Source organism: Giraffa tippelskirchi, chromosome 6 (genome assembly GCF_054371585.1).
Source record: "Giraffa tippelskirchi isolate mGirTip1 chromosome 6, T2T-mGirTip1v1.2.pri, whole genome shotgun sequence".
Classification (NCBI taxonomy): domain Eukaryota; kingdom Metazoa; phylum Chordata; class Mammalia; order Artiodactyla; family Giraffidae; genus Giraffa; species Giraffa tippelskirchi.
Genome location: NC_137280.1, coordinates 46,407,915 through 46,433,347, shown reverse-complemented (window position 1 = coordinate 46,433,347; position 25,433 = coordinate 46,407,915). Strand labels below are relative to the sequence as shown.

Genomic DNA, 25,433 nt, shown 5'->3' with positions numbered 1-25,433 from the left:
TAACATGCCATTGTCATCATTATCTAATTGCAGAACTTTTCCATCACCCGCAAAAAGAAACATTATACCTGTTAGTAGTCATTCCCAATTCCTCTCTCCCCTCATCCTCCGTCAACCACTAATCTACTTCCTGTTTCTATGGGTTTGCCTGTTCTTGACATTTCATATATATGGAATGATACAATATATGGCCTTTTACTTCTGGTTTATTTCACTTAACATGTTTCAAGGTTCATCCATGTTGTGGTTTGTATTGTACTTTATTATGGTTGACTAATATTCCATTGCATGGATCTACTGTATTTTGTTTATCCATCAGTTGATGGACATCTGAGTTGCTTCCATTTTGGGGGCTATTAGGAAAATTTTGCTGTGAACATTCCTGTGCACATTTCTGTGTGGATATGTTTTCATCATTCTTGGTTATATATACAGGAGTGGAATCTGGGGGTTGCATGAGTATACGTTTACTTTTTGAGGAAGTGCTAAACAGTTCTTAACTATTTTTAACTTGTTAGTTTCCTTTGCAATTTTATTTTTAACTCCATTACTTTTGCTTTGTGAGTGTTCCTTTTTATAAGGCTCGATCAGCTGTCTGTTTTCTTTGTTCCCTGCCCTCTGTGTGTCCTCATATTTAAGTCTCTTGTGCCATGCTTAGTTGTTCAGTCATGTCTGACTCTTTGCAACCCCATGGACTGTAGCCCACCAGCCCCCTCTATCAAGGGAATTCTCCAGGAAAGAATACTGGAGTGGGTTGCCATGCCTTCTTCCAGGGGATCTTCCCAACCCAGGGATTGAACCCAGGTCTCATGCATTGCAGGCAGATTCTTTACCAGCTGAGCCACCAGGGAAACCCATTTAAGTCTCTTAATTACCTGCAAATAGTATCTATTCACTTTTGCAGACAGATAAACTCCAAGTTCTATATATTTACCTCTGTTTCTTTCCCTCTCTTAATCTATTCTAGTTTTCTTTCTTTGATAAATTTAGTATCTGTATCATCCTTCTTGGCCCATGACAAATTTAAAAAACTTTATCACCAAAAGGTAGCGTTTCTTAAAATTCCTTTTTGGATTCATGGTGAAGTGACACCTGTGATACACATTTCAATAGTACATGTACCATGTTTTTCCCCTTGGCTTCCTCCCTCCAAAACCATTTGTTGTGTTCAGTTGTTAAGTTTTGTCTGACTTTGCAACCCCATGAACTGCAGCACGCCAGGCTTCCCTGTCCTTCACTATCTCCTGGAGTTTGTTCAAACTCATGTCCAGTGATGCCATCCAATTGTCTTACCCTTTGTTGCCCCCTTCTCCTCCTGCCCTCAGTCTTTCCAATGTCTTTTGGACATTGGAATCAGGGTCTTTTCCAATAAGTCAGCTCTTCACATCAGGTGGCCAAAGTATACCCCTGAAGTGAAGTGTAGTAATACCAATGAAGTGAAAGTCACTGAATTGTGTCCAACTCTTTACGACTCCATGGACTGTAGTCCATGGAATTTTCCAGGCCAGAATACTGGAGTGGGTCACTGTACCCTTCTCCAGGGCATCTTCCCAACCCAGGGATGGAGCCCAGGTCTCCCGCATTGCAGGCAGATTCTTTATCAGCTGAGCCACAAGGAAAGCCTAAGAATACTGGAGTGGGTAGCCTATCCCTTTTCCGGTGGATCTTCCCAACCCAGGAAACGAACTGGGGTCTTCTACGTTGCAGGTGGATTCTTTACCAACTGAGCTATCTGCTGTACTATAAATATAACATTAATAATGGTTTTGTTAACCTGGTATAAAGGAAGCACTGAAAAAGAGAAAGATTTTGCAACACAAGCATACCTCCTTTTGTTTTCTTTCTTTTGCTTATATTAATAAGATATAAAAATTTGTAATATGAATACTGTAAAAAAAAAAAAGTGACAGGTATTGAAATTGGAAGTGATAGCTCTCTATTTTTCAACATAATTAAGTGATTTTCAATTTAAAAGATAAAACCCACAATCTTATCATGCATTTTGTGTTTTAAAAACATCTGCCAGCCAGCAGTTATTTGTTGAGATAATGAATACAACTATCAGTTATGTGTTCAGATAGTGAATTCATTTGAGCAGTTTTTAAAATAAAATAATCAAGGCCATCTCACCAGTGAATTAAGCCAGGTAGCTTGCCTCTCTGTCATTGTTTTCTAAGCTTTGTGTGTCCAAGACACTCAGGGACTCATCTACTAAACTGGAGTAGGCAGCAGCAGTGGAAGTGGCTCCCAGGGCCTGACAGGGGAGAGTCAAGCTGGCTGAAGAGGAGAGGGACAGACAGTCACAGCCACAGCCCGATACTCCTGGTGTCCATGGTGGAGTGAGTCAGGGTCAGTTGATGAGGTTTATACATAGCAAAGGGGAAAGAGGAAGAATGAACTTGGCTTCTGACTGTCCAGGAAGGAAAACAGTACCTCGTTCCAAAGAGAATGGAACTCAGGAGTATGGAGACCTGGTTACTCTTTTTACAATACATTTAAAATTTTGAGATAGATATAGATTCACATGGGGCTTTCCTGGTGGGTCAGATGGTAAAGAATCTACCTGCAGTGCGGGAGACCTGGGTTTGATCCCTGGGTCGGGAAGATCCCCTGGAGAAGGGAATGGCTACCCACTCCAATATTCTTTCCTGGAGAATTCCATGGACAGAGGTTATAAATTCCATATAATTATAAGAATTAATGCAGAGAAATCTCTTGAACCCTGGACCCACTTTCCCCCAATGGCAATATCTTATAAAACAACAGTATAAATATCCCAACTAGTGTACTGAAATGGACACAGTCAAGATACAGAACCTTGCCATCACAACAAGGACCCTTCATGGTTGCCCTTTTATAGCCACATTCACTTTCCTTTCCTTAATCCCCAGATAACACTAATCTGTTATCCATTTCTATACAGTTGAACCTTAAACAACATGGGGATTGGGGTGCTGACCCTCCAAAAGCAGTGGAAAATCCATATATGGGACTTCCTTGGAGGTCCAATGGTTAAGACTCCACGCTTCCAGTGCAAGGAACACAGGTTCAATCCCTGTCAGGAAACTAAGATCCTACATGCCACATGGTATGGCCAGAAAAAAAAAATCCACATATAACTTTACAATTGGTCCTCCATATCTAGTGTTCCACATCCCTGGGTTCAACCAACCAAGGATCATGTACAACTGTGGTACATATTTATTGAAAAAAATCAGTGTATGAGTGGACCCTTGTAGTTTAAATCCATATTTGTTGTTATTGTTCAGTCACTCAATTATGTCCAACTCTGTGACCCCATGAACTGCAGCATGCCAGGCTTCTCTGTCCATCACCAACTCCTGGAGTTTGCTCAAACTCAGGCCCATCGAGTTGGTGATGCCATCCAACCATCTCTTCTTCTGTTGTCCCCTTCTCCTCCTGCCTTCAATCCTTCCCAGCATCAGGGTCTTTTCCGATGAGTCAGTTCTTTGCATCAGGTGGTCCAAGTATTGGAGCTTCAGCTTCAGCATCAGTCCTTCCAATGAATATTTAGGACTGATTCCCTTTAGGATGGACTGGTTGAATCTCCTTGCAGTCCAAGGGACTCTCTCAAGAGTCTTCTCCAACACCACAGTTTAAAAGCATCAACTCTTTGACACTCAGCTTTCTTTATAGTCCAACTCTCACATCCATACCTGACTACTGGAAAAACCATAGCCTTGACTAGATGGACCTTTGTCAGAAAAGTAATTTCTGTGCTTTTTAATGTGCTATCTATTTGAGTTATCTGTAATTTTATCACCTCAAATGAGGTGATCTCATTTATAAATGAGATCCTACAGTATGTATCTATTTGGGACTAGTTTTTCATTCAGCATAATTCTCTGGAGATTCATTCATGTTGTGTGTTTCCATAGTTTGTTCCTTTTGTTGCCGAGTAGTTTTCCATGGTATGCATGTACTAGTTTGTTTAACCATTTGTCCATTGAAGGATATCTGGATTGTTTCCAGCTTTTGGCTATTACAGATAAAGCTGCTGGAAACATTTGTATGCAGTTTTTGAGTGAACATAAGTTTTAATTTCTCTGGGATAAATGCCAAGAGTGCAATTACTGGGTTATATGATAGTTGCAAGTCTAGTTTTACATGAAAGTGTTAACTGTTTTCAAGAGTAACTCAACCATTTTACATTCTCACTAGCAGTGTGTGGGTGATCCAGTTTTTCGCCATCTTCCCCAGCACTGGTTGGTGAGTCAGTCCCTCCCCATACCTCCAGGGGTGTGTGGGTGTGGGGGTGTGTGGGGGTGTGTGTGTAATTTTAGCCATTCTGATGGATGTCTAGTGATAGCTCATTGTGGTTTTAAATTGAATTACCCTAATGGCATCTTTTTTTCTGGGCTTTTCTTTTTTTTTTTTTGGCCATCTGTATATTCTTTGGTGAAATGTCTCTTCATGTCTTTTGCCCATTTTCTAATTGGATTACTTGCTTTCTTATTGTCAAGTTTTGAGTTTATATTATCCAAATAGGAATCATTTATCAGATATGTGGCAAAGTTTGTAGCTTGTCTTTTTTCTCCTCTTAACAGGGTTTTTCACACAGTAAAATTTTAAATTTTGATTATGCTTGATGATGTTTAATTTATCAACTTTTCCTTATATGGAGCATGCATTTGGTGTCAACTCTAAGAACTTTTTGCCTAGTTTTAGATCCTGAAGATTTTTTTCCTATTTTTTAAAAAAGTTTTTATAAATTTACATAGTCTATGATCCATTTTGAGTTAATTTTTGTGTAAGAAATGAGGCTTAGGTTGAAATTCACTTATTTGCCTATGGAAGTCCACTTGCTCCAGCACCATTTGTTGAAAAGTAATTCTTTCCTTCACTGAATTGCTTTTACACCTTTGTTGAAAATCACTTGGGCACGTTTTGTAGATCTATATCTGAGTCTCCTGTTCCATTTTTCTGTCTGTCCCTTCACCAGCACTATATACTTTTGATTATTGTAGCTACATACCTTGAAATTGAGTAAAATGATTCTTTTACAAAATAGTTTTAACTCTTCTGGTTCCTTTGTCTTTTCATATAAATTTTAGAATAATTTCACCTATAACTACAAAAAGTCTTACTGGGATTTTTATAGGAATTATGTTAAATATTGATGTCAATTGGAGAGAACTGATATTTTTCTATACCGAATCTTCCAGTCCATGAATATGGCATGTCTCTATATATTTATATATTTTTTTGATCGGTGTTTTATTGTTTTCAGCACATAATTCCTATACTTGTTTTGTGAGATTTATGCCAAAGTTTATTTCATTTGTTGAATATAAATTATAATGTATTTTTAATTTCAGCATCCACATGTTCACTGCTGGTATATAGAAATACAGTTGATTTTTGTATGTTTATCTTGTGTCCTGTGATCTTGCTTAACTGACTTGTTACTTCTATTTTTCTGTAGATTCCTTGGGATTTTCTATGTAGACATTCATGTCATTAATCAATAGGAAAATTTTATTCATTCCTTTCAGATCTCTACATCTTTTATTTCTTCCTCTTCTACTGACTAGAACTTTCAGCACTATGTTAATCAGGAGTGGTGAGAGTGGACATCCTTAGCTTGTTCTTGATCTTAGGAGGAAGCATTTGCTCGTCTACTATTACGTGTAATGTTTGCAATATGATTTTCATAGATAGGTTTTATAAAGTTGAGGAAGTTCCACTCTATATCTGCTTTTCTGGGAGTTTTTATTATGAATGTCTATTAAATTTTGTCAAGGTATTTTTCTGTATCAATTGATAAGATTAAATAGACTCTCTTCTTTAGCTAGTTAGTATGGTAGATTACATTGATTGAATTTCAAATATTAAACCAGGTTTGGGCCTCTGAAATCTCACTTGGTTGTGATGCAGAATTATTTTTATAGATTGATAAATTCTATTTGGCAATATTTTGTTAAGGATTTCTGAATCTATTTTCTAGTTTTTTTTTTCCTACTGTCTTTGTCTGATTTTGGTACCAGGGTAATACTAACTTTATAAAATGAATTTAAAATGTTTGCTCCTATTTTGTGAAAGTGAGTGTGTAGAATTGGTCTTAGTCTTCTTTAAACATTTGGTAGAATTCTTTAGTGAAACCATCTGGGTCGGGAGATTTATTCCTCTCTTCTTTTTGAATTTTAAAATTATGAATTCAATGTCTTTAATAGTAGTATGGATATTCAACTTGCCTGTTGCATAATGGATGAGCCGTGAAAGTTTGTGTTTTTCTCTTTACTGATATATTTTTGCCTAAGTTGTCAAATTTATATGTGTAGTTATTCATAGTATTCTTTTATTGTCCTTTTGATATCTGCAGGATCTGTAATCATATCCCTCTTTCATTCCTAAGTTGGTAATTTGTATGTTCTATATTTTTTTGTCTCTCTTGCTAGAACTTTGTTGATTTCACTGATCTTTTCAAGAACTAGCTCCTTGTTTCACTGATTTCTCTAATGATTTTCTGTTTTCAATTTCATTAATTTTTACTCTTATCTTTATTACCTCCTTCTTCTTGCTTTGCCTTTATTTTTTATTTTTCTAGGTTCTTGAGTTGAGAGCTTAGATTGTTATTTGGAGAATTTCCCTCTTTTTTAATGTGTACATTTAATTGCTATAAATTTCCCTCTTAGCATTGTCTTAGATGTGTCCCACAAATTTTAATATGCTGTATGTATTTTCATGTTCATTCAGTGCAATTTACTTTTAAATTTCCTTTGAGATTTTATCCTTAACTCATAGGTAATTCAGAAGCATCTTAATTTCTCAGTGTTTGGAGGTTATCTTTCTGTTATCAATATCTAGTTTGATTTCCCTGTGGTCAGAAAACACGGTCTGTATGATTTCATTTCCTTTAAATTTGTTGAGATTTGTTTCTTGGTGTGTGATATGGAATATCTTGGTATATGTTCTGTGTGTGTATGCTAAGTTGTGTCCAATTCTTTGAGACACTATGGATGTACCCACCAGGCTCCTCTATCCATGCGATTTCCCAGGCAAGAATACTGGAGTGTGTTATTGTTTCCTTCTCCAGGGAATCTTCCTGACCAAGGGACTGAACCTGTATTTCTTGCGTCTCCTGCATTGGTAGGCAGGTTCTTTACCAGCTGAGCCTGGGTAAAGCCCCAGCATGTTCTGTAGGCACTTGAGAAGAATGCATATTCTGCTGTTGTTGGTTGGGTGATCCATAAATGTGATTTAGATCCTGTTGGTTGGTGGTGTTAAGTTCTTTCATATCCTTGCTGATTTTCTTTCTAATGATTCTCTGGTCATTTTAAAATACCAGTAGTATTGCTGATACTATTCCTATTAAAACTGAATTGATTTTATTAACTGTTTATTATATGCCAAGCACTCTTAAGTCTTTTATAAATATTATATAATTGAATCCTCCCAATAACAGAGTGTGTCACATATTATTATTATTATGACTTGCCCACCAAGATCACACAGCTAGTAAATGGCAGGGCTGGCATTCCACTCCAGGGCTGTCTGACTACTACACGTGTATATGTAACCTCTGTGCCATCTGCTGTTCTAGCAGGAACTTAAAAGGCTTGATAAGTTTTCTTCCAGTTCATGATGAAGTAAGGATGCAAACATTACACTGATGGCTATGGAGAAAGTCCCACCAGGTACCGTTGGCAGCCTCCAAGGTGGCCCCCAGTGATCCTCACTTCTTGGCACTTGTGCTCTTGTCTAATGCCCTCTCCTTGAATCCAGTCTGGACCTAGTGATGTATTCCAACGGACAAAATATCAAAAAAGTGATAGGATATCACTACTGAAATTAGGTTAAAAGAAACTGTGGCTTCCATCTTGGGCTGCTTGCTCTTCCTCCACCTCACCTGTTCTGAGAGTAGCCAGGGGCTGGGTTGTGAGCTGTCCTGTGGTGATGCCCATGTGACGGGGAACTGATGTCTCTGGCTCACAGCCAGGGAGGACAGAAGCTGCCAACAGTCACGTGACTGAGCTCTGAGACACAGATTCCCCACACAAGCCCTGAGATGGCCCAGTCTCCAGCTGACACCTTGACTTACCTGAGGCGCTTGGCTAAGCGGCACCTGGATTGTGACCCACAGAAACTAGCAAGTAATCAATGTTTGCTGTTTTAAGCTGCTGAATTTGGGGAAAAGCACCAAGAAAGAGAGAGAGCAGAGATTCAGTTCAGTTCAATTCAGTTGCTCAGTTGTGTCTGACTCTTTGCACCTCCATGGAGTGCAGCACGCCAGGCTTCCCTGCCCATCACCAACTCTCAAAGCTTACTCAGACTCATGTCTATCGAGTTGGTGATGCCAACCAACCATCTCATCCTCTGTCATCCCCTTCTCCTCCTGCCTTCAATCTTTCCCAGCATCAAGGTCTTTACAAATGAGTCAGTTCTTTGCATCAAGTGGCCAGAGTATTGGAGTTTCAGCTTCAGCATCAGTCCTTCCAATGAATATTCAGGACTGATTTCCTTTAAGATCGACTGGTTTGATCTCCTTGCAGTCCAAGAGACCCTCAAGAGTCTTCTCCAACACCATGGTTCAAAAGCATCAATTCTTCGATGCTCAGCTTTCTTTATGGTCCAACTCTCATATCCATACATGACTACTGGAAGAACCATAGCTTTGACTAGACAGACCTTTGTTGGCAAAGTAATGTCTCTGCTTTTCAATATGCTGTCTAGGTTGGTCATAGCTTTTCTTCCAAGGAGCAGGCATCTTTTAATTTCCTGGCTGCAGTTACCATCTGCAGTGATTTTAGAGCCCAAGAAAATAAAATCTGTTACTGTTTCCATTGTTTCCCCTTCTATTTGCCATGAAGTGATGGGACCAGATGCCATGATCTTAGTTTTCTGAATGTTGAGTTTTAAGCCAAATTTTTCACTCTCCTCTTTCACTTTCATCAAGAGGCTCTTTAGTTCTTCACTTTCTGCCATAAGGGTGGTGTCATCTGCATATCTGAGGTTATTGATATTTCTCCTGGCAATCTTGATTCCAGCTTGTGCTTCATCCAACCTGGCATTTCGCATGATGTACTCTGCATATAAGTTAAATAAGGAGGGACAATATACAGCTTTGACGTATTCCTTTTCTGATTTGGAACCAGTCTGTTGTTCCATGTCCAGTTCTAACTGTTGCTTCTTGACCTGCATACAGATTTCTCAGGAGGCAGGTCAGGTGGTCTGGTATTCCCATCTCTGCAAGAATGTTCCACAGTGTGTTGTGATCCACACAGTCAAAGGCTTTGGTGTAGTCAATAAAGCAGAAGTAGATGTCTTCCTGGAACTCTCTTGCTTTTTTGATGATCCAATGATGTTGACAATTTGATCTCTGGTTCCTCTGCCTTTTCTAAATCCAGCTTGAACATCAGGAAGTTTGCGGTTCATGTACTGAGAGCAAGGGTAGGAAGTAAAAATTCTGGCTTTTGACACCATCCCATTCTTTGGGGATTGAAATTCCAGGGAAATCAAGAGATAGTAGAAAGCACTGCCAGATGGGAGTAAAACATATAAGGACAGAGAACCTGGGTCCTTGTTCACCACGTGTCTTTCTGAGAGGACATGAGATCACGTTATTGTCACGTGCCAACAAGGGGCAAATGAAGGAGGAGACAGTCAGCAGTGTGATGTGTGTCAGCCAGGAGAGGGCTTGACATTGCCTCCGAGGGTCTCCTGGCAGGCAGAGAAAGAGCCCAACAGTTCCCTGGTACCCCAGAGGTGACATGGAATCTAGAAGAGTAGAGAGCCCGTAAGCTGGTCTTGGGATTTCTGTGGTGGATGGGAGATGACCTCAGGAAAGGACACTTGTCTGCCTGCAGCCCTTCTAGACCAGCCTCCTCCCCTCCCCACGTTTGGGAGCCTGAGGATTTAGCCAGGGCCTGTGTTAGTGTATAAGAGAGAATGCTCCAATGCTGGGCAAGTTCAAAGCTATTTACATCTTTGAAATCACCATTCCCTCTGCCCCCAACACCACCATTCTGTGCAAATGGGGACTTCAAGGCAAGAAGAGAACATTTTTGACAAGCCTGGGATGCTGTCGTCAGTCATTGCTATCATGTGGCAGCCCCATTGTTTCCACAAGGCACTGGGATGAGTGACCCCTAGGCCTCCTTTTTGCCTACTTCTGGTTGCTGCCCTAACTCAGATAGGAAATGTACCTAATTAAATGGAGGGGCAAATGACAGCCATAGCTGGAGTGAAAGAGATGTATAACAGGTAGCAGAGCTCAGAAATGGTTAGACTCATTTGTGTGCTTAAAGATGGCCTGGTGCAGGAGTGAGGAGGAATCTTTCCTCACTCATCTTTGGTGAAAGTGAAGTGAAGTCGCTCAGTCGTGTCCGACTCTTTGCGACCCCATGGACTGTAGCCTACCAGGCTCCTCCATCCATGGGATTCTCCAGGCAAGAATAGTGGACTGGGTTGCCACTGGAGCCTAATCTTTAAAAAAAACTTTTTAGATTTCATTTCACTGTGCTGGGTTTTAGTTGCAGCATATGGGATCTTTAGTCGCAGCACGTGGTCTCTTAGTTGCAGCATGTGAGATCTAGTTCCCTGACCAGGTATTGAACCTGGGCCGTCTGCATTGGGAGTGCTGAGTCTTAGCCACTGGACCATCAGGAAATTTCCAAAACGGAGCCTAACCTTAACTGATGTTCCCTGTTCTTGTTCTAAAATGAGCTACCCTCAATTAATAGTGACCATACGTGCCTCTTCCCTTTTCTGTGGTGACACTGTGTCCGTCTCTTCCTTGGAAATTTAGCTTGGGTTCTAGGGCTGCCATGTATGGCTATACATATCGCACAGTGCAAAGCCCAGGTAGTACCATTCATATCCTTAGGAGATGAATTGCAAGTCATCTCCCAGAAATTTCTCATATCATAACCACTGAATTTCTCATTATTCCCATTCATTCACAAATAACTGAAGCATTATTAAGTGCCAGATGGTGTTCTAGGTGCTAGGGATTTGGCAATGAACAAGATAGGCTCTGCCCTCGGCACTGGTATAGGAAGAGAGACAATTACCACATGGACAAATTAAGTAAGTTTAGGTGCTATAAAGAGGCTGCACATGTCAGGGTGAGATTAAATGTTTGGAAGATATATTTTATGTTCTGTAATAACACACAGGACCTGCGTGCATGTGTGCTAAATCTCTTCAGTTGTGTCTGACTCTGTGCTACCCTATGGACTATAGCCCGCCAGGCTTCTCTGTCCATGGGATTCTCCAGACAAGAATACTGGAGTGGGTTGCCGTGCCCTTCTCCAGGGGATCTTCCTGACCCAGGGATCGAATCCATGTCTCTTATGTCTCCTGCATTGGCAGCTGGGTTCTTTACCACTAGCACCACCTGGGAAGGACCATAGTCTATAAACAATAGATGTTCTGTTCTTAACCATTTTTCCCTTTTCATTTTTGAAACTTGAGACAGTAGACAATGTTATATATATATAATGGGTATTTATACAAGGTGCTAGGGTTAACACCTAGGGTTTGTTAGCTTTTGCATTTGTCCTACTGGATAAAATGGTATTTTAAGAGAATATGAATTGCTGAATACACTGAGTGGGAATACTTTGAAAATTTTATTATTACATTATAAGATGGATACTTGTGTGGGCTTGGTAGTGGTGGAGAAGCAGATTTTACAAATTTAGTACATCATTGACATTTGTGAGGCATATTTTCTAAGACTAGGAGAGTCTTCAAAATCACAAACTGCACTAGGTCACATAATTTTCCCATAAAACATAGCGAAATATAACTGAAATATTTAAATATCTTGTATCATTAATGGTTTTCCATAAGCAATTTTTAGGGTTATTTTCTGGCTTAGAACCTTCCTTTCCTTAGACTTCTTCCCTTTTATTACCTGTACTAGAAGTTGGTTTTCTTTCAGGAGTCTTAAAAAAAAAAACAACAACACTAAGAAGTCAAACTGAAAAGAAAAAACCATGAAAGTCATTACATTCTTCACAATAGAAAGATATCAGAATGTATTAAGATGTTAGCCCATGAGGCTGACCCACTCTTGGGATAAGAACACATTCAATATACTGGCCTCATAGGGCTTATGACTTAAATGAAGCCTCCAGAAAAGGAGAAATCACTATGAGTCATTAACCATTAGTCACTGAAAAGCATTGAAACAGCGAATGTTACATCCACAAATGCTAAAAGTCTTTGGTATCTAAATCACAGATCCATAGCAGGAGGGCATCTCTTTATTGCTATAGCATATGTGAGATCATTTTGAATGAGAACACAAGTCATGTAGAATTTTCCATGCTATCACATGAGAAACTGTTCTGGAATATCATACATTGAATTTTTAGCCTTTTGTCATATATCAGCTACTATGGTTGGTTCCTAATTTGTCATAAATTCATAAACACTCTGAATCTCAAGTTCTTTCTCTTTAGTGAGGTTGGTAATTCCAATATCCAAGGGCAGAGGTGAAGATAATCTGAGACAGGGTTTTGAGAGGCCTTCATAAACATAAAAGCAACCCACAAAATTATGGTGTTATTATCAGGTCTCGCTTCACATTCCCAGGTTTTTTCCTTGAGCAGAATAAAAACACTGGCTAGCTCAAATGGACACTGTGTAAAGGGTTTAACTTACTTCTTTTACAAACCACTGACAGAAGGCAGGACCAATCCATTCTCGTGCATGAATGCCACAGTCCATCCAGACAGCTCTTTTGTAAGCTCGTGATCTGCCCAGCTGAAAACAAGAGTATTCATAGTAACCAATGCAAGCTTTTATTTTGGGATTCACTGACCTGCATAATTTAATATGGTTTCAGCATAATACTTCACTAGAGTTGGGTTCATAAAGTAACCCATAAAAAAGAAAAAGAGAGTTCCTATCAATTTCAGAAGTCCAGGCTTGTTTATGCAGAAACTGTAAATTTATTGCCTTAATTACAATTCAAAGAAGTGGAAAATACATAAGGAAAAGGCAGTTGGTTAAATAGGTGTGCTTCTCCATTTTCGGAGAAGGCCATGGCACCCCACTCCAGTACTCTTGCCTGGAAAATCCCACGGATGGAGGAGCCTGGTAGGCTACAGTCCATGGGGTTGCGAAAAGTTGGACACGACTGAGCGACTTCACTTTCACTTTTCACTTTCATGCATTGGAGAAGGAAATGGCAACCCACTCCAGTGTTCTTGCCTGGAGAATCCCAGGGACAGGGGAGCCTGGTGGGCTGCCATCTATGAAGTTGCACAGAGTTGGACATGAATCAAGTAACTTAGCAGCAGCAGCAGCTTCTCGATTTTAGGGCTTCCCAGGTGGCACCAGTGGTAAAGAACCTGCTTGCCAATACAAGAGATGTAAGAGACGTGGGTTTGATCCCTCATTCGGGAAGATCCCCTGGAGGAGGGCATGGCAATCCATTCCAGTATTCTTGCCTAGAGAATCCCATGGACAAGGGAGCCTGGAGGGCCCCAGTCCATAGGGTTGCAAAGAGTTGGACATAACTGAAGCGACTTAGCATGCACACATTCCATTTGAATATAATATGTGGTGGTTAAGTAAGAAGCTGAATTTTTTCTTTCCTTTTCCCTGTCCTTGCCCTCTTTCTCTCAACCCCCTCCCCATGCAAGGTATCAGAAATATTCCCAAGCAATATCTATTAAAGAAATGTCTATGTCTTGTAGGCAGACAAAGTCAATTTTATTACAATTCATAAAGGAAACACAAAACAATTTGATTTGTAGAATCAAGTGATAGAGTTTTCTTTATAATCCTGCTATATAAATTTCATTTATAACATGGTTTCTTACCCACTAATCAGTAGGTGGCTTTTGACATTGATGGGAGATCTAGTTTTCATTCATTCATTAATTCACTCAACTGATATTAACACTTCAAGAAATCCTTTTAAACATCAGAGACAGTGCTTGGCCTTGGAGATTCTGAGATGAGAAGATGAAGAATTTGTATGGTAGTGGAGAGGGCAGAAATACCAGCAGTTCATCACTATAATGTGAACATGCAGGAGTTACTTTGGGGACATGTGGTGCTATGTGTCATTTTTCTGTGGAATAAATGAGGGCTTCTCAGTAGAGAAAAGACTTCGAGTAAGTGAGTAAGACTTGAAGCTTGCCTGGCAGACAAGTGGAAGAAGACATTTATCTCAAGCTTGGAAGAGAAGCTGAGCACACCATGTTTGAACCACTGCTTCGAGGGTATGAGGAAAGAAGGGAGATGGAGCTGACACAGAGGCAGGGGACACGTGACATTCCTAGATATGACATTCAGATACGGCTTCATTCTGTATTCTATGGGGAGGGGTGTGGGTGTGTGTGTATAGATAGGTTAGAGGATGAGAGGATGGGGACTCACGAGGAAGTTCAGTCCTGAGGCTGTGATTGTAATAGTCCAGGGAGAATAGATCTGGAAACAAGCCAAGGTCAACAGCTGTGAGGACAACAGCAAAGGTGGTGATAAATCCAGAAGATAGAAGAAAAAAAAATTGTCAGTTCTTCATGTGAAAGTGGTCAGAATAAGGAAGAGGAATTCAGGGTGGCTCATGTTTCCTGACCTAGAGCACAGTGGTGCCATCGCGAGTCTGAGGTGCTTTGGTGAATGTCGAGATGAGGATGCCCAGCTCTAGAGAGCAGAGTCCACTGAACAGAAAGGTCTGGAATGATCGCTGAAACCATGGGGTGGATGTGCTTCCAAGATGGCAGGTTGACAGCACAGCTGGGGAGAGGATCCTGGGGTCACGAGCACGTAAAGAAAGGACAAGGGAAGAGGATGCTCTGAGATGGGAGGAGAGCCAAGTAGAAGTCATCCAGAAGTTCTAGGGTCGTTGTCGGGGCAGAGGTCAGGGAGTTCAGGGTCTGAATGGTTGGTGAGGAAGTAGAGACAGTCATGTAGGGACATCTTTTAAGATGTTTGCTGAGAAGGAATGGGGAGCTATAGGTGAGTAGCTGGAAGAGAATGCAGGCTCAAGGGCTGGGAGTGATGTACACCTTCTTACACATTTATATAGTTTTGCATCCGTTCATTGTAAGCAGCACCAACCCACAAATAATTTTGAAGGTCATTATTTTTGAAGTTCATCAGTCACTCTGAATAAGTTAGAAATAGTATTCTTTGGAATACTCAATGGCAAAAGTTAAATATGGTTCAAAAACTTAAGGGAAAAATTTTTTTTCTTAAATTACTGGAAAAAAGTGAAAGTGTTAGTCACTCAATCATGTCTGACACCTTACAACCCCATGGACTGTCAGCCCACCGGGCTCCACTGTCTGTGGGATTATCCAGCCTGGATACTGGAATGATTTGCCATTCCCTTTTCCAGGGTATCCTCTGCACTCAGGGATCAAACCCGGGTCTCTCGTTTGCAGGCAGATTCTTTACTATCTAAGCCACCAGTCTTAAAATTACTAGGTGATGTTAAATATGAGACACTATGAAATACCATTTCACTTCTTTTCCTTATAAGTCAAAGCTGAAAAAGATGAATAGTAAATATTCAGTTGCTAATTTCTTATTTTTTTTACCTTTAAAACATAAAGAGATCTTCCCTCATATGATTTTCCAATAGAGAACATGTGAATGAGACCTGAATGTGTTTTATTCAAATGATGCATCCAATTTTGAATCTAAAAGCAAATAAATTAAAACCATGTTAGACTCACACAATTATGGAGCTTTTAATAAACAAAAGGTAACAGAAAGACAATAGGTCTTGGAACTCAAAAAGCATGTATGGAGTATAAAATTTAGTGAAAAACCAATTTTGTAGTCTTAATTTTCTTCAGGATACTAAAAATTACACTTTATTTTCTGCTCGCGTATATAGCTGCTTTGTCTTCATATTGTTCCCTTTTTAAAGCATACCTTTCTACTACTCTTTGTCATTAACATCTTAATGGCAAAATTTTACAGAAAATTAGTCAATGTATTTTGGATTATTTTTAAAAAAATAAAAAATTATTTCTATTATCTCCAAGTGTTTAAGAGTAAAAGAAAGAAGTAAGCTTCAGAAAAACCATCCCAACTATTGAGAAGTGTTTAAGTCCTATATATTGTAATTTACCACTGAACAGAAGATGCTAAGAAAAAGGCATTATCTTTTGCATTTAAGATTTAGTCTATCCAGCCACACATCAGAGGGCATACCATGAATAATTTCCCCAGTAAGACCCTGATGCTGGGAAAGATTGAGGGCAGGAGGAGAAGGGGATGACAGAGGATGAGATGGTTGGATGGTATTACCGACTCGATGGACGTGGGTTTGGGTGGACTCTGGGAGTTGGTGATGGACAGGGAGGCCTGGTGTGCTGACATGACTGAGTGACTGAACTGAACTGAACTGAATAGCAGTATATTGACACTGATCCATTCACACACATTTATCTGTCATCAGGAAAAGGTATATTTGAAACGGATAAATAAGGTATTTAGAAAGATGGGTAACATTTCTGACTTAAAAGCCCAATAAAGGAGAAAGGAAGTCACAAAAAAGTGTCCCACTGTTCCAAGATGTGTAAATGTCTAAAAAAAATATTTGGAAAGTACTCATATTTTCCTTTTTTTCTATCGCTGTTGAGTCTAATGAGCACATGTACGTACACACATTTACGTATATGTATGTATGACTCAGCAACTAAGCACACACACATGTATATGTACTTATCCATATTAATATATTTTAAAAATTGACCCTTTTCTAGTGCATGTTAACAGCACTTTAATGTGTCAAGTTATCAAAATCCTTTCCATTGCTGCTAACTTCAAGCTTCTAAAAAGTATGTTAAAAACATAAAATATGTGGATGTAATTTTGAAAGTCATTATCAAGAGAACCAAACATTCTCTTAAGAATATAACAGGGTCTCATTACTTCTATGACTGGCATTTCTTTGCTCAATTCAGGGGAAGAATGAAAAAAATGTACGTACTCATCCATTTATTCATTCTGTCAACGACCCTCTATTTGGAAGTCTCTGCTTGCCACTGGAGATACAGTGGTGAACAAGAAAGCAATGGCCAGCTCCCATGGCCCTTGCAGCTTATTAGGAGAGGAAGACATTAATCAAGTATTTAGTCATAATTAAAAATTATGTTAGGTATCACATCCATGTACTATGGATACAGGTAATATGCTGGGGCTGGGACAGGGAGTTCTGACCCATCTGGGAGAGTAGAACAAGCTCTCTTCTTGCACAAACTGAGATTTGAAGAATAACTAGTTGTTGCCCAGATGTACAATAGCAGCAGCGGGATGGGTCCCTATGTTTTCCAGATCAAATAAGTAACAGCAAATTAACAGGCCCCGAGGAGCCACACATGCAGTTTGGCTTTGGCGGACTCAAATTTGCAGAGGGTATGGGGCCAACATCAAAATACACTCCACTGCTCCGCCAAACTATTGCCCTCAAACTCTGGCTAGCTCTACATTCCATGGATTTCCAGTTAGGGTGTTTAGTACCATTATTACAGTTGGCCCTCCATATCTGTGGATGCTGAACTGGTGGATACTGAGGGCTGACTGTACCATGCCATTGTACACAAGGGACTTGGGTATCCACGATTCTGGAATCCACAGGGGGTCCTGCACCCAACATCCTTTGGATACCAAGGGCCGACTCTGTAGCAGCATTACCACACTCTTCCATTGCACTTCCCCTGTGCATTGTAGGGGTGGGTTGGGTAAAGCACATGAAATTAAAATTATTTAGCTACTTCTCGTATATACTTCTCATATAAAATGCTTAATGGACGAGAACTGAGGTGCCTGGACATTGTAAGAGCTTAAGTATTCTTCACATAACTTCTGCCTGTGTCCCTATGCTTCTCTCCAGTCCTGAGACCTGAATGATAAAGATGCACTTGAAAAAAAGCCACAAAAGGCCCTTTGATTACATACTTCTTCTAAGGAGTGATAAACTTCATAATTATATCCAGAGAGGGATCTTCGACTTCTCCAGGCTGGCAAATTGCTTCCCTTTTCCAGTACTTTCTGAAGATCTTCTATGAGGATCCTGGATTTGAAATGATAGACATGATTAAAATTAATTGGAGATAATATAAAAATGAGTCAAAAGAAAATCAGGACTGACATTTCTAAAAATACCAAATGTGGGGAAGATGTTCTTTTTAAGAAAATAACAACTCTTAAATAAATGGTATAATGAATATTAAATGTAAAATTACAGGCAGATGTTCCCAAGTAATAATGATACTAATAATAACCACCATTGATGGAGTAGCTACAAGAATGGAATGATGGGAACGCTTATATTTACTGAGCACCTACCAGGTGGTAGGCACTGTGCTGTGTATTTTATTGGGTCGGTCAAAAGGTTTGTTCGTGGTTTTCCCTAACATCGTACAGAAAAACCCAAATGAACTTTTTGGTCATTCCAATACATACATCAACTTAGTTAATAACAATAAAACCTACCTCATATGGTTATTTCCACTTTGCAAATGGGGAAACCAAGCCTCAAAAGGGTTAAGAACTTGCCAATGTCATTCTGCTAGTGATGCAAAGCCAGAATTTGAACTTGGAATGTGAACCCGAAAAAGACTCAAGTCTGGTGTGACATTTTGAAAAATGAAGCAAGACAAGCTCCTCCACTCCCTTGCCACAGCCTCCTTTTCAGCTGTTTCTGTCTGTTCCTTTGCCTTTTGTCACTGAAAGACTTTCCTTATGTCATTACCTAGCACACTTGACCCAGAGCTCAGAAAAGGGAAAGAAGAAGCTGCCAGCTTCAAGAAGCAACCAGAGTCAGAAAAAGCTATTTTTACTGCCTGACAGTATCAAGGATGCCAAGAGAAGACAAGTTCAGGTAAGCAAAGCAAATGCATTTGGGAATTGAAGGCTGTAGCCAGGGTCGGGGATTCCAGGGTCACTGAAATGTGTGAAATAGCTCCAGGTGCAGTCATTGGTATCCTTGATGAGATGTCTGAGCTAGATATGGCTAGTTCCCTCAGTGCTCACTCACCTCCTCTAATGAGAGCACCATGAAGTAACAAGGTGTTCATTCATTTACTTAAAGATGTTAAAGAGCCTCTCAATGATTTTCCTGGGCTGGACAGGTAGCTAAAAAAAAAACACACCCCAAAACTTTGCTTTCTTATTTTATATTCCAAAGAACTTGTTGCTTGATGGTTTCAGTGCTATTAAAACAACATGTAATGGTATCTTTAAATGACTTTCAAAGTTGACCCATGTAAGCCACTTTATTCAAGAAATTCAAGATAATTTTTTGGTCCACTAAAGAAGTAGATTTACTTAGGGTCATGCTGGGTGTAGGACATTCCTTTTGATTTAGTCATTTGTTACTTACTGAGGACCCACTGTGGACAAAGCATTTAATCGGGAATTTATCATCAGCTTACTGTCCTTTTGGTTTCAATGTTTGACTTTAAAACTGCTGCTGCTGCTGTCACTTCAGTCGTGTCCGACTCTGTGCGACCCCATAGACAGCAGCCCACAGGCTCCTCTGTCCCTGGGATTCTCCAGGCAAGAATACTGGAGTGGGTTGCCATTTCCTTCTCCAGTGCATGAGTGAAAAGTGAAAGTGAAGTTGCTCAGTTGTGTCCGACTCTTCACGACCCCATGGACTGCAGCCTACCAGGCTCCTCTGTCCATGGGATTCTCCAGGCAAGAGAGTACAGTGTAAAAAGAAAAAAAGTACTATCTCTGTGTTACCAAATGGGTCAGTTGGTAATTTAAACAGAGCCCAGCTTAATGAGGTCAGCGGAGCTGATTGTAGAAATAGGTACTACCAGACAGTCAGAAGAAGGCTTAAGAAAGCTACATAGAATGAGGGGAATAATGCAGTGAGGTCAAGGGAAAGAGTTTAGAAAATTACAGCACAGATACTCAGTTCTAAGAAAAATATGAGTGATGCTATTTGAAAATAGTTATTCAAGAGAAGAGAATGTGGACTTTAAAACTAGAAACATCAAAAATCAAGGTAAGGTGGCATGGCACAGAGTTGGTAAACTCGTTTGGTAGCTGCTTGCTGGGGCTCAAAATATGAGCGGAATTTAAATTGTCAGTCTGAACATGATCTGTATTAGTTCTTTCTTTCTTCCCTCAAGGAAACAAGTTACAGATGAAAGTAGGTTTGTATGGGTAAAGAAATTTACAGTATTGCCAGTGTGGCTGTAAAGAAGCAAATGAACCTCTTTGTCAATGTCCAGTCTTCTTGTGTTGTGAGCGAATCCGGGGAAGTCAAGAAAAATGCGAGTTTGATTAGAGCTGAGATGGTTATAAACTGTCAACAGATTCCAGTTACTGCAGGCAATCTTCAGCTATGATTCCCTCACCAGTACCATTTATCCATTTCTCCTGGATACTTTTATCTCTTTCAGGAAACTAAGCGGGGGGGTGGGGGTGGGGTGGCAGTAAATAGACTTACCAAGGCCAGCAAACTATAGAAGAATCTCCTGGAAGTTTCAATTTAAAAACATAAGACACACAAACACACCAATTTTTCAGAGGGATAAAGACCTTTACAGAATGTTTACAAAATGAAGCTCTAGTGTATTGTTTTTGTATTATTTACAAAGAGGGCAGACTTTTTAAATACAAACAAGCACATATAATTTGTTTCCCCTTAAGGCAAGAGTGGGCTTCCCAGGTGGCTCAGTGGTAAAGAACCTACCTACCAATGCAGGGATGCAAGAGATGCTAGTTTGATCCCTGGGTCTGGAAGGTCCCCTGGAGAAGGAAATGGCAACCCACTCCAGTATTCTTGCCTGAAGAATCCCATGGACAGAGGAGCCTGGTGGGCTATAGTTCATGGGGTCACAAACATCAGACAGGACTGAAGCGGCTGAGCAAGCACAAGGTCGTTCTTCGTATTCATCACCAGAAAATTTCTGAAGTTCTGATGCTGGTCATCTGTTTGTTTGGCACTGTATCCCTTCAAAAGCTAATATTTTCCCAAGAGTTTTAGTATGAAAAATCATGCTTCTGAATTCTTTATCAGTCTATAAATGACTTAACATATTACTAATAATATAATGAAATGCCCATTCAGAGAATTGTCAGACTAATTCTAATGGATAATTGTTCCTATACAAGATTTACCGTAATATTTTCTAGCTAGTGTTATAACCAAAGTAAGAAAATTATGAAGTTTTTCAGTTTGAGGTTGTGGAATCAGTCTAGTTGGGTATTAGCTTCTTTGATGAATCAACGCTTAAGCTTCTCAGTCTTAAAATTTCCAGGTGCCCTCAATTGAGCTGGTCTTCAGAGCTCTGCTATCTATCCATTCATTTAGGCCGGCGATTCTCAAGACAGGCTGCTTTAAAAATCACCCATGAGCTTTAAAATATATGCCACACTGAGCCCTACTTACATAAACAGCTCTGTGCAAAGGTATCAGGCCTTTCTGAAAAGCTCACAAGGTGATTTTAATACATAGTCAAGCTCAAATTTAGGCTAACAATCTGGAAACCAGTAATTTAGGCTATTTAATCTGGAAACTGCTCTGTCTTCTCAGTTTCCACGTTAAATAAAAATGGAAGAAAGCATTAGACTATGGCCGGTCTTTACATCCTTTTTCCTCCTGAGTGTCCGTGCTGGGTGTAGTCAACAGCCTCTATCCCTCCTCTCTCTTTGGACCTCCTGTATTGAAAGAGCTGGGAGCCTGAAAAGTACTTTTCCTCGACTCTCATGTAGCTACGGTTCTGGGTACGAATCTGTGAACCCTGTCAAGAGAGGAAGTTAAGAATGGCGCAGAAGGCCATCTCCTGCTGGTGTGACCATGTTGAGGTGGCAGAAACATGACTCTTTAGAGGCTATCAGGTGTCGGGACTCAGAACTCGGGGGTCCAGTCACCAGCTTCTTGAGAGGCAATTATGGTCACAAGAGTGGGGGCAGTTGTAGCTTGGGAACAGCTTCCTGACCGACGGGCTGTCACACCAGGTCTGGCTCCATTTTTTCTTGTCAAGTGGCCAACTGGAAACCAGCAGATTGACGAGAGGCCCATGAAAGGTGGTCCAAATGGCTTTTTTTTTTTTTAAAAAACAGCTGTAGTTTCTTAGTTTCCTTATGGCTGATTACTATTACTCTAATCACATGTGCTCAGTAGTGTCTGATTCTTTGGGACCCCATGGACTGGAGCCCTCCAGGTTCCTCTGTCCATGGAATTCCCCAGGCAAGAATACTGGAGTGGGTTGCCACTTCCTTCTCCAGGGGATCTTCCTGACCTAGGGATCGAACCCACATCTCTTGCATCCCTGCATTGGCAGGCAGATTCTTTACCACTGTGCCACTTGGGAAGCCCTAATGTGTAGCATATGTTTCCTTAAAAAGTCAATGAACATGCCAAAATGTACTGTATCAAGCATTTTTAATGTGATTATATCTTCATTGAGTTGTTTTCCTTTTGAAATAGTCAAAGATTTTTTCTAGATCTATTAAGAACTTTATACAAGTGATATTATCACTTAGTACAAAATCACCTCCCCAAAGCTTCTAGGGTGGACAATGGAGTGTGTGTCCAACTTTGAAATTTCATTATCATTTTTTTTTTTTTAGATATTCAATTTACAAAATTATTGAAATTTTCTGTGGCAAAAGGAATCACTTCCGAGGTCATGTCGTTAAGAGGGGTTGATCACCCAGGGGCCAGACACATGGGCCCACATTGTCTCTGCTATAAAGATAAGTATATCTATCTATACATTATGTATAGTTGTACAAAGTAAATTATAATCTTTGGAAAATACCCCAGGCTACAATAATATAGCTCAATTAGAATGATCTCTACCTACCAGCCCTGGGGAATTTAATTGACTTACATATTATTATCTTCATGCCAACAAAATGAATAACTCTAAATGATTGCTCTCCAGGAGGAGACCATTGGTTTAAAACTCTCATTTTTTAAAACTCTATTCTCTGTGGTATAAAGGGTGATATTTTATTCTATAGCAGTTCCACATGACCTATGTTGAATGGAAATAGAGACTTGTTAAAATAACTGGTATATTCTTTTCTTCCAAATAATAATTAATGAAGCATTTGAGTTTTTTACTGAGGACCTATAGAAACAAGCTTTTCCCTCCTAGGCATTCAGAGAATCAAAGCCTATCTTCAGAGCTACAGCAATGACTAAAATGTGTTCAATATGAACAATGGTTTTATGCACAGCTGTGACTCTGCCCTGTTATGGAGGCACAGATAAAATATCTTTCTGCAAAAAGCCCATCAGTACTTTCATAAAGCTGTGCCTATCGCTCTGAGAGCCAAATATCTCTGGGGCCAGGGAAGGATGTTACTGCCCCATTGAACCCTCTGTCCCAGCCTTTCACAGAGACTAGAGCTCTCTCCATTGACTGAGAGAGCCACCAACCCTTCCTGGGCCTCATCAGGGATCTCTGTGTCAGTTCTGGCAGTAAAAACACTAGCTTAAAAGTTGGAGTATTTGAGAGGTTGTGTGTGCTCAGTTGTGTCTGGCTCTCTGCGACCTCATGGGCTGTAGCTGGCCGGGGTCCTCTGTCCATGGGATTTTCCAGGCAAGAATACTGGAGTGGGTTGCCATTTCCTTCTCCAGGTGATATTCCTGACCCAGAGATCGAACCTGCATCTTTTGTGTCTCCTGCACTGGCAGGCAGGTTCTTTACCACTAGCACCACCTGGTTAGTCATTTGCAACTGTGGCCAAAATCATAGGGTTCCAAACCAAGAGTAAGTCACTCCTTCCCATCTCGCTCATTCGCTAGCCTGCATTTCTCCCCCAAGATTTTGCACTTTCTCTCCAACTCTTCCCCCCATCCTTTGCTTGTGTGCCCTCTGGAATTCTCTTTGATTGTAAATAAAATTCCTACGTTCTCCAGTCTTTTTAGAGAACTCCCTCTTCTCATATTCCTGCACCAGCAGAAACTGGACTCTTTCAAGGACACAGACCCTTTGGTGACTTTCTCTTCTCCTACTTCGTCAGCATCCTCCTGGGTACCTTTGGTACTGCTCCGTTAACCTTCTAACTTCCAGGAAAAGCTCATCCTCCCTTCAGCATTGTGCCATTCCTGGTTGCTTACCCCTAACTCCTGGCTCCTCCCTGCTACTTCCTGTCTCAGGAACACATTCTCTTTCCCCACCTCTAATCTTGCCATCAGCCAAAGAAATTCAAGATTGCTGAGATGGCTTTATGGTGATTAACCTCTCTCTTGACTGCATCAGCCTCAATAATCTCCATTCCACTTCAACCATCTCCTTCATTGCTACCCCTATAATCTTGTCACCAGCCACAAGTATTCTACTCCAGAACTCTTAGTGTCCAGCAGCCTACACTTTATCAAAATGTATTTCCTTCCAACTTGTTGCCCTCAGGTACACTAAACCTGTTTTTACTGTAAATATCTTAAGGCCCTGATTCTTCCATTTTGTCCCACCATTTAAAAAAAATTTTTTTTAATTGGAATATAGTTGCTTTACAAAGTTGTTGGTTTCTGCTGTAGAGCAAAGTGAATCAGTTAAACATATATCCACTTTTTACATTCTTTTCTCATATAAGAGTATTGAGTAGAGTGCTCTGTGCTATACAGTAGGTCCTTTATTGTTGTTGTTTAAGCACTAAGTCATGACCAACACTTTTTTGACCCCATGGACTGTAGCCCTCCAGGCTCCTCTGTCCATGAGATTTCCCAGGCAAGAATACTGGAGTGGGTTGCCATTCCCTTTTCCAGGGGCTCTTCCTGACCCAGTGATTGAACCCGCGCCTCTTGCATCCCCTGCATTGGTAGGCGGAATCTTTACCACCGAGTCATCAGGGAAGCCCCACAGTAGGTCCTTATTACTCATCTGGTTTATATATAGTAGTGTGTATATGTCTTTCACTATGGAGAACAGTATGGAGGATCCTTAAAAAACTAATAGAGTTACCATATGTGCAGCAATCCCATTCCTGGGCATATATCTGAAGAAACCATAATTCAAAAAAATAACGTGTACCCCAGTGTTCCATCATTCTTCCTAGATCCTCCTCTAATCTAGACTATCCAGATTAGACTCCATGGATGAGTACTTGAGTGAGCATCTCACTAGGAACTTTAACTTCCTTGTCACCTTGAGCTTTCTGTGGTTCTAACCAACAAAACGTCATCTCTGTATCAGTGCTACAATCTTCTCTGCAACAACCACTTGTATTGGTTCCTACCCCATTTTTTCTCTTGGCAACACTCTTTAACCCCTATTTCTTTATAGATGACTTTTGCTTCTCAGTTCATCCAGAAAACTGAGCTATTAGTTATGATCTCTTGCCCTGTTTCCCGGGTGACTCAAATGGAAAGAATCCACTTGCAAGGCACAAGTCCTGGGTTCGATCCTTGAGTCAGGAAGATCCTCTCAAGAAGGAAATGGTTACCCCTGCAGTATTCTGGCCTGGAGAATTCCGTGGACAGAGGAGCCAGGTGAGCTACAGTCCACGGGGTCACAAGA

The 25,433-nt window shown here is 40.4% G+C and overlaps 1 protein-coding gene and 1 long non-coding RNA gene across 3 annotated transcripts in view; one reads left to right on the top strand and one right to left on the bottom strand.

The window, feature by feature from the left end:
• Positions 1-25,433, bottom strand: part of CPA6 (carboxypeptidase A6) — a 275,220-nt gene that overhangs the window by 63,374 nt on the left and 186,413 nt on the right. Inside the window, exons 4-7 of one of the 2 annotated variants that reach the window (XM_081503245.1) lie at positions 17,899-18,013; positions 15,528-15,629; positions 12,630-12,735; positions 11,671-11,702 (exon numbers count right to left, since the gene is read on the bottom strand). In XM_081503245.1, the coding sequence (XP_081359371.1) occupies positions 11,671-11,702; positions 12,630-12,735; positions 15,528-15,629; positions 17,899-18,013 (355 nt within the window). Of the gene's footprint in view, positions 1-11,670; positions 11,703-12,629; positions 12,736-15,527; positions 15,630-17,898; positions 18,014-25,433 lie in introns of those variants that run through there. The other variant, XM_081503243.1, reaches the window with a different exon arrangement.
• The window catches only part of LOC145510966 (uncharacterized), a 106,252-nt gene that overhangs the window by 60,878 nt on the left and 19,941 nt on the right, over positions 1-25,433 (top strand). Inside the window, exons 2-3 of the long non-coding RNA XR_014057306.1 lie at positions 18,699-18,823; positions 22,534-22,663. This is a non-coding gene — a long non-coding RNA (uncharacterized LOC145510966). The remainder of the gene's footprint in view (positions 1-18,698; positions 18,824-22,533; positions 22,664-25,433) is intronic.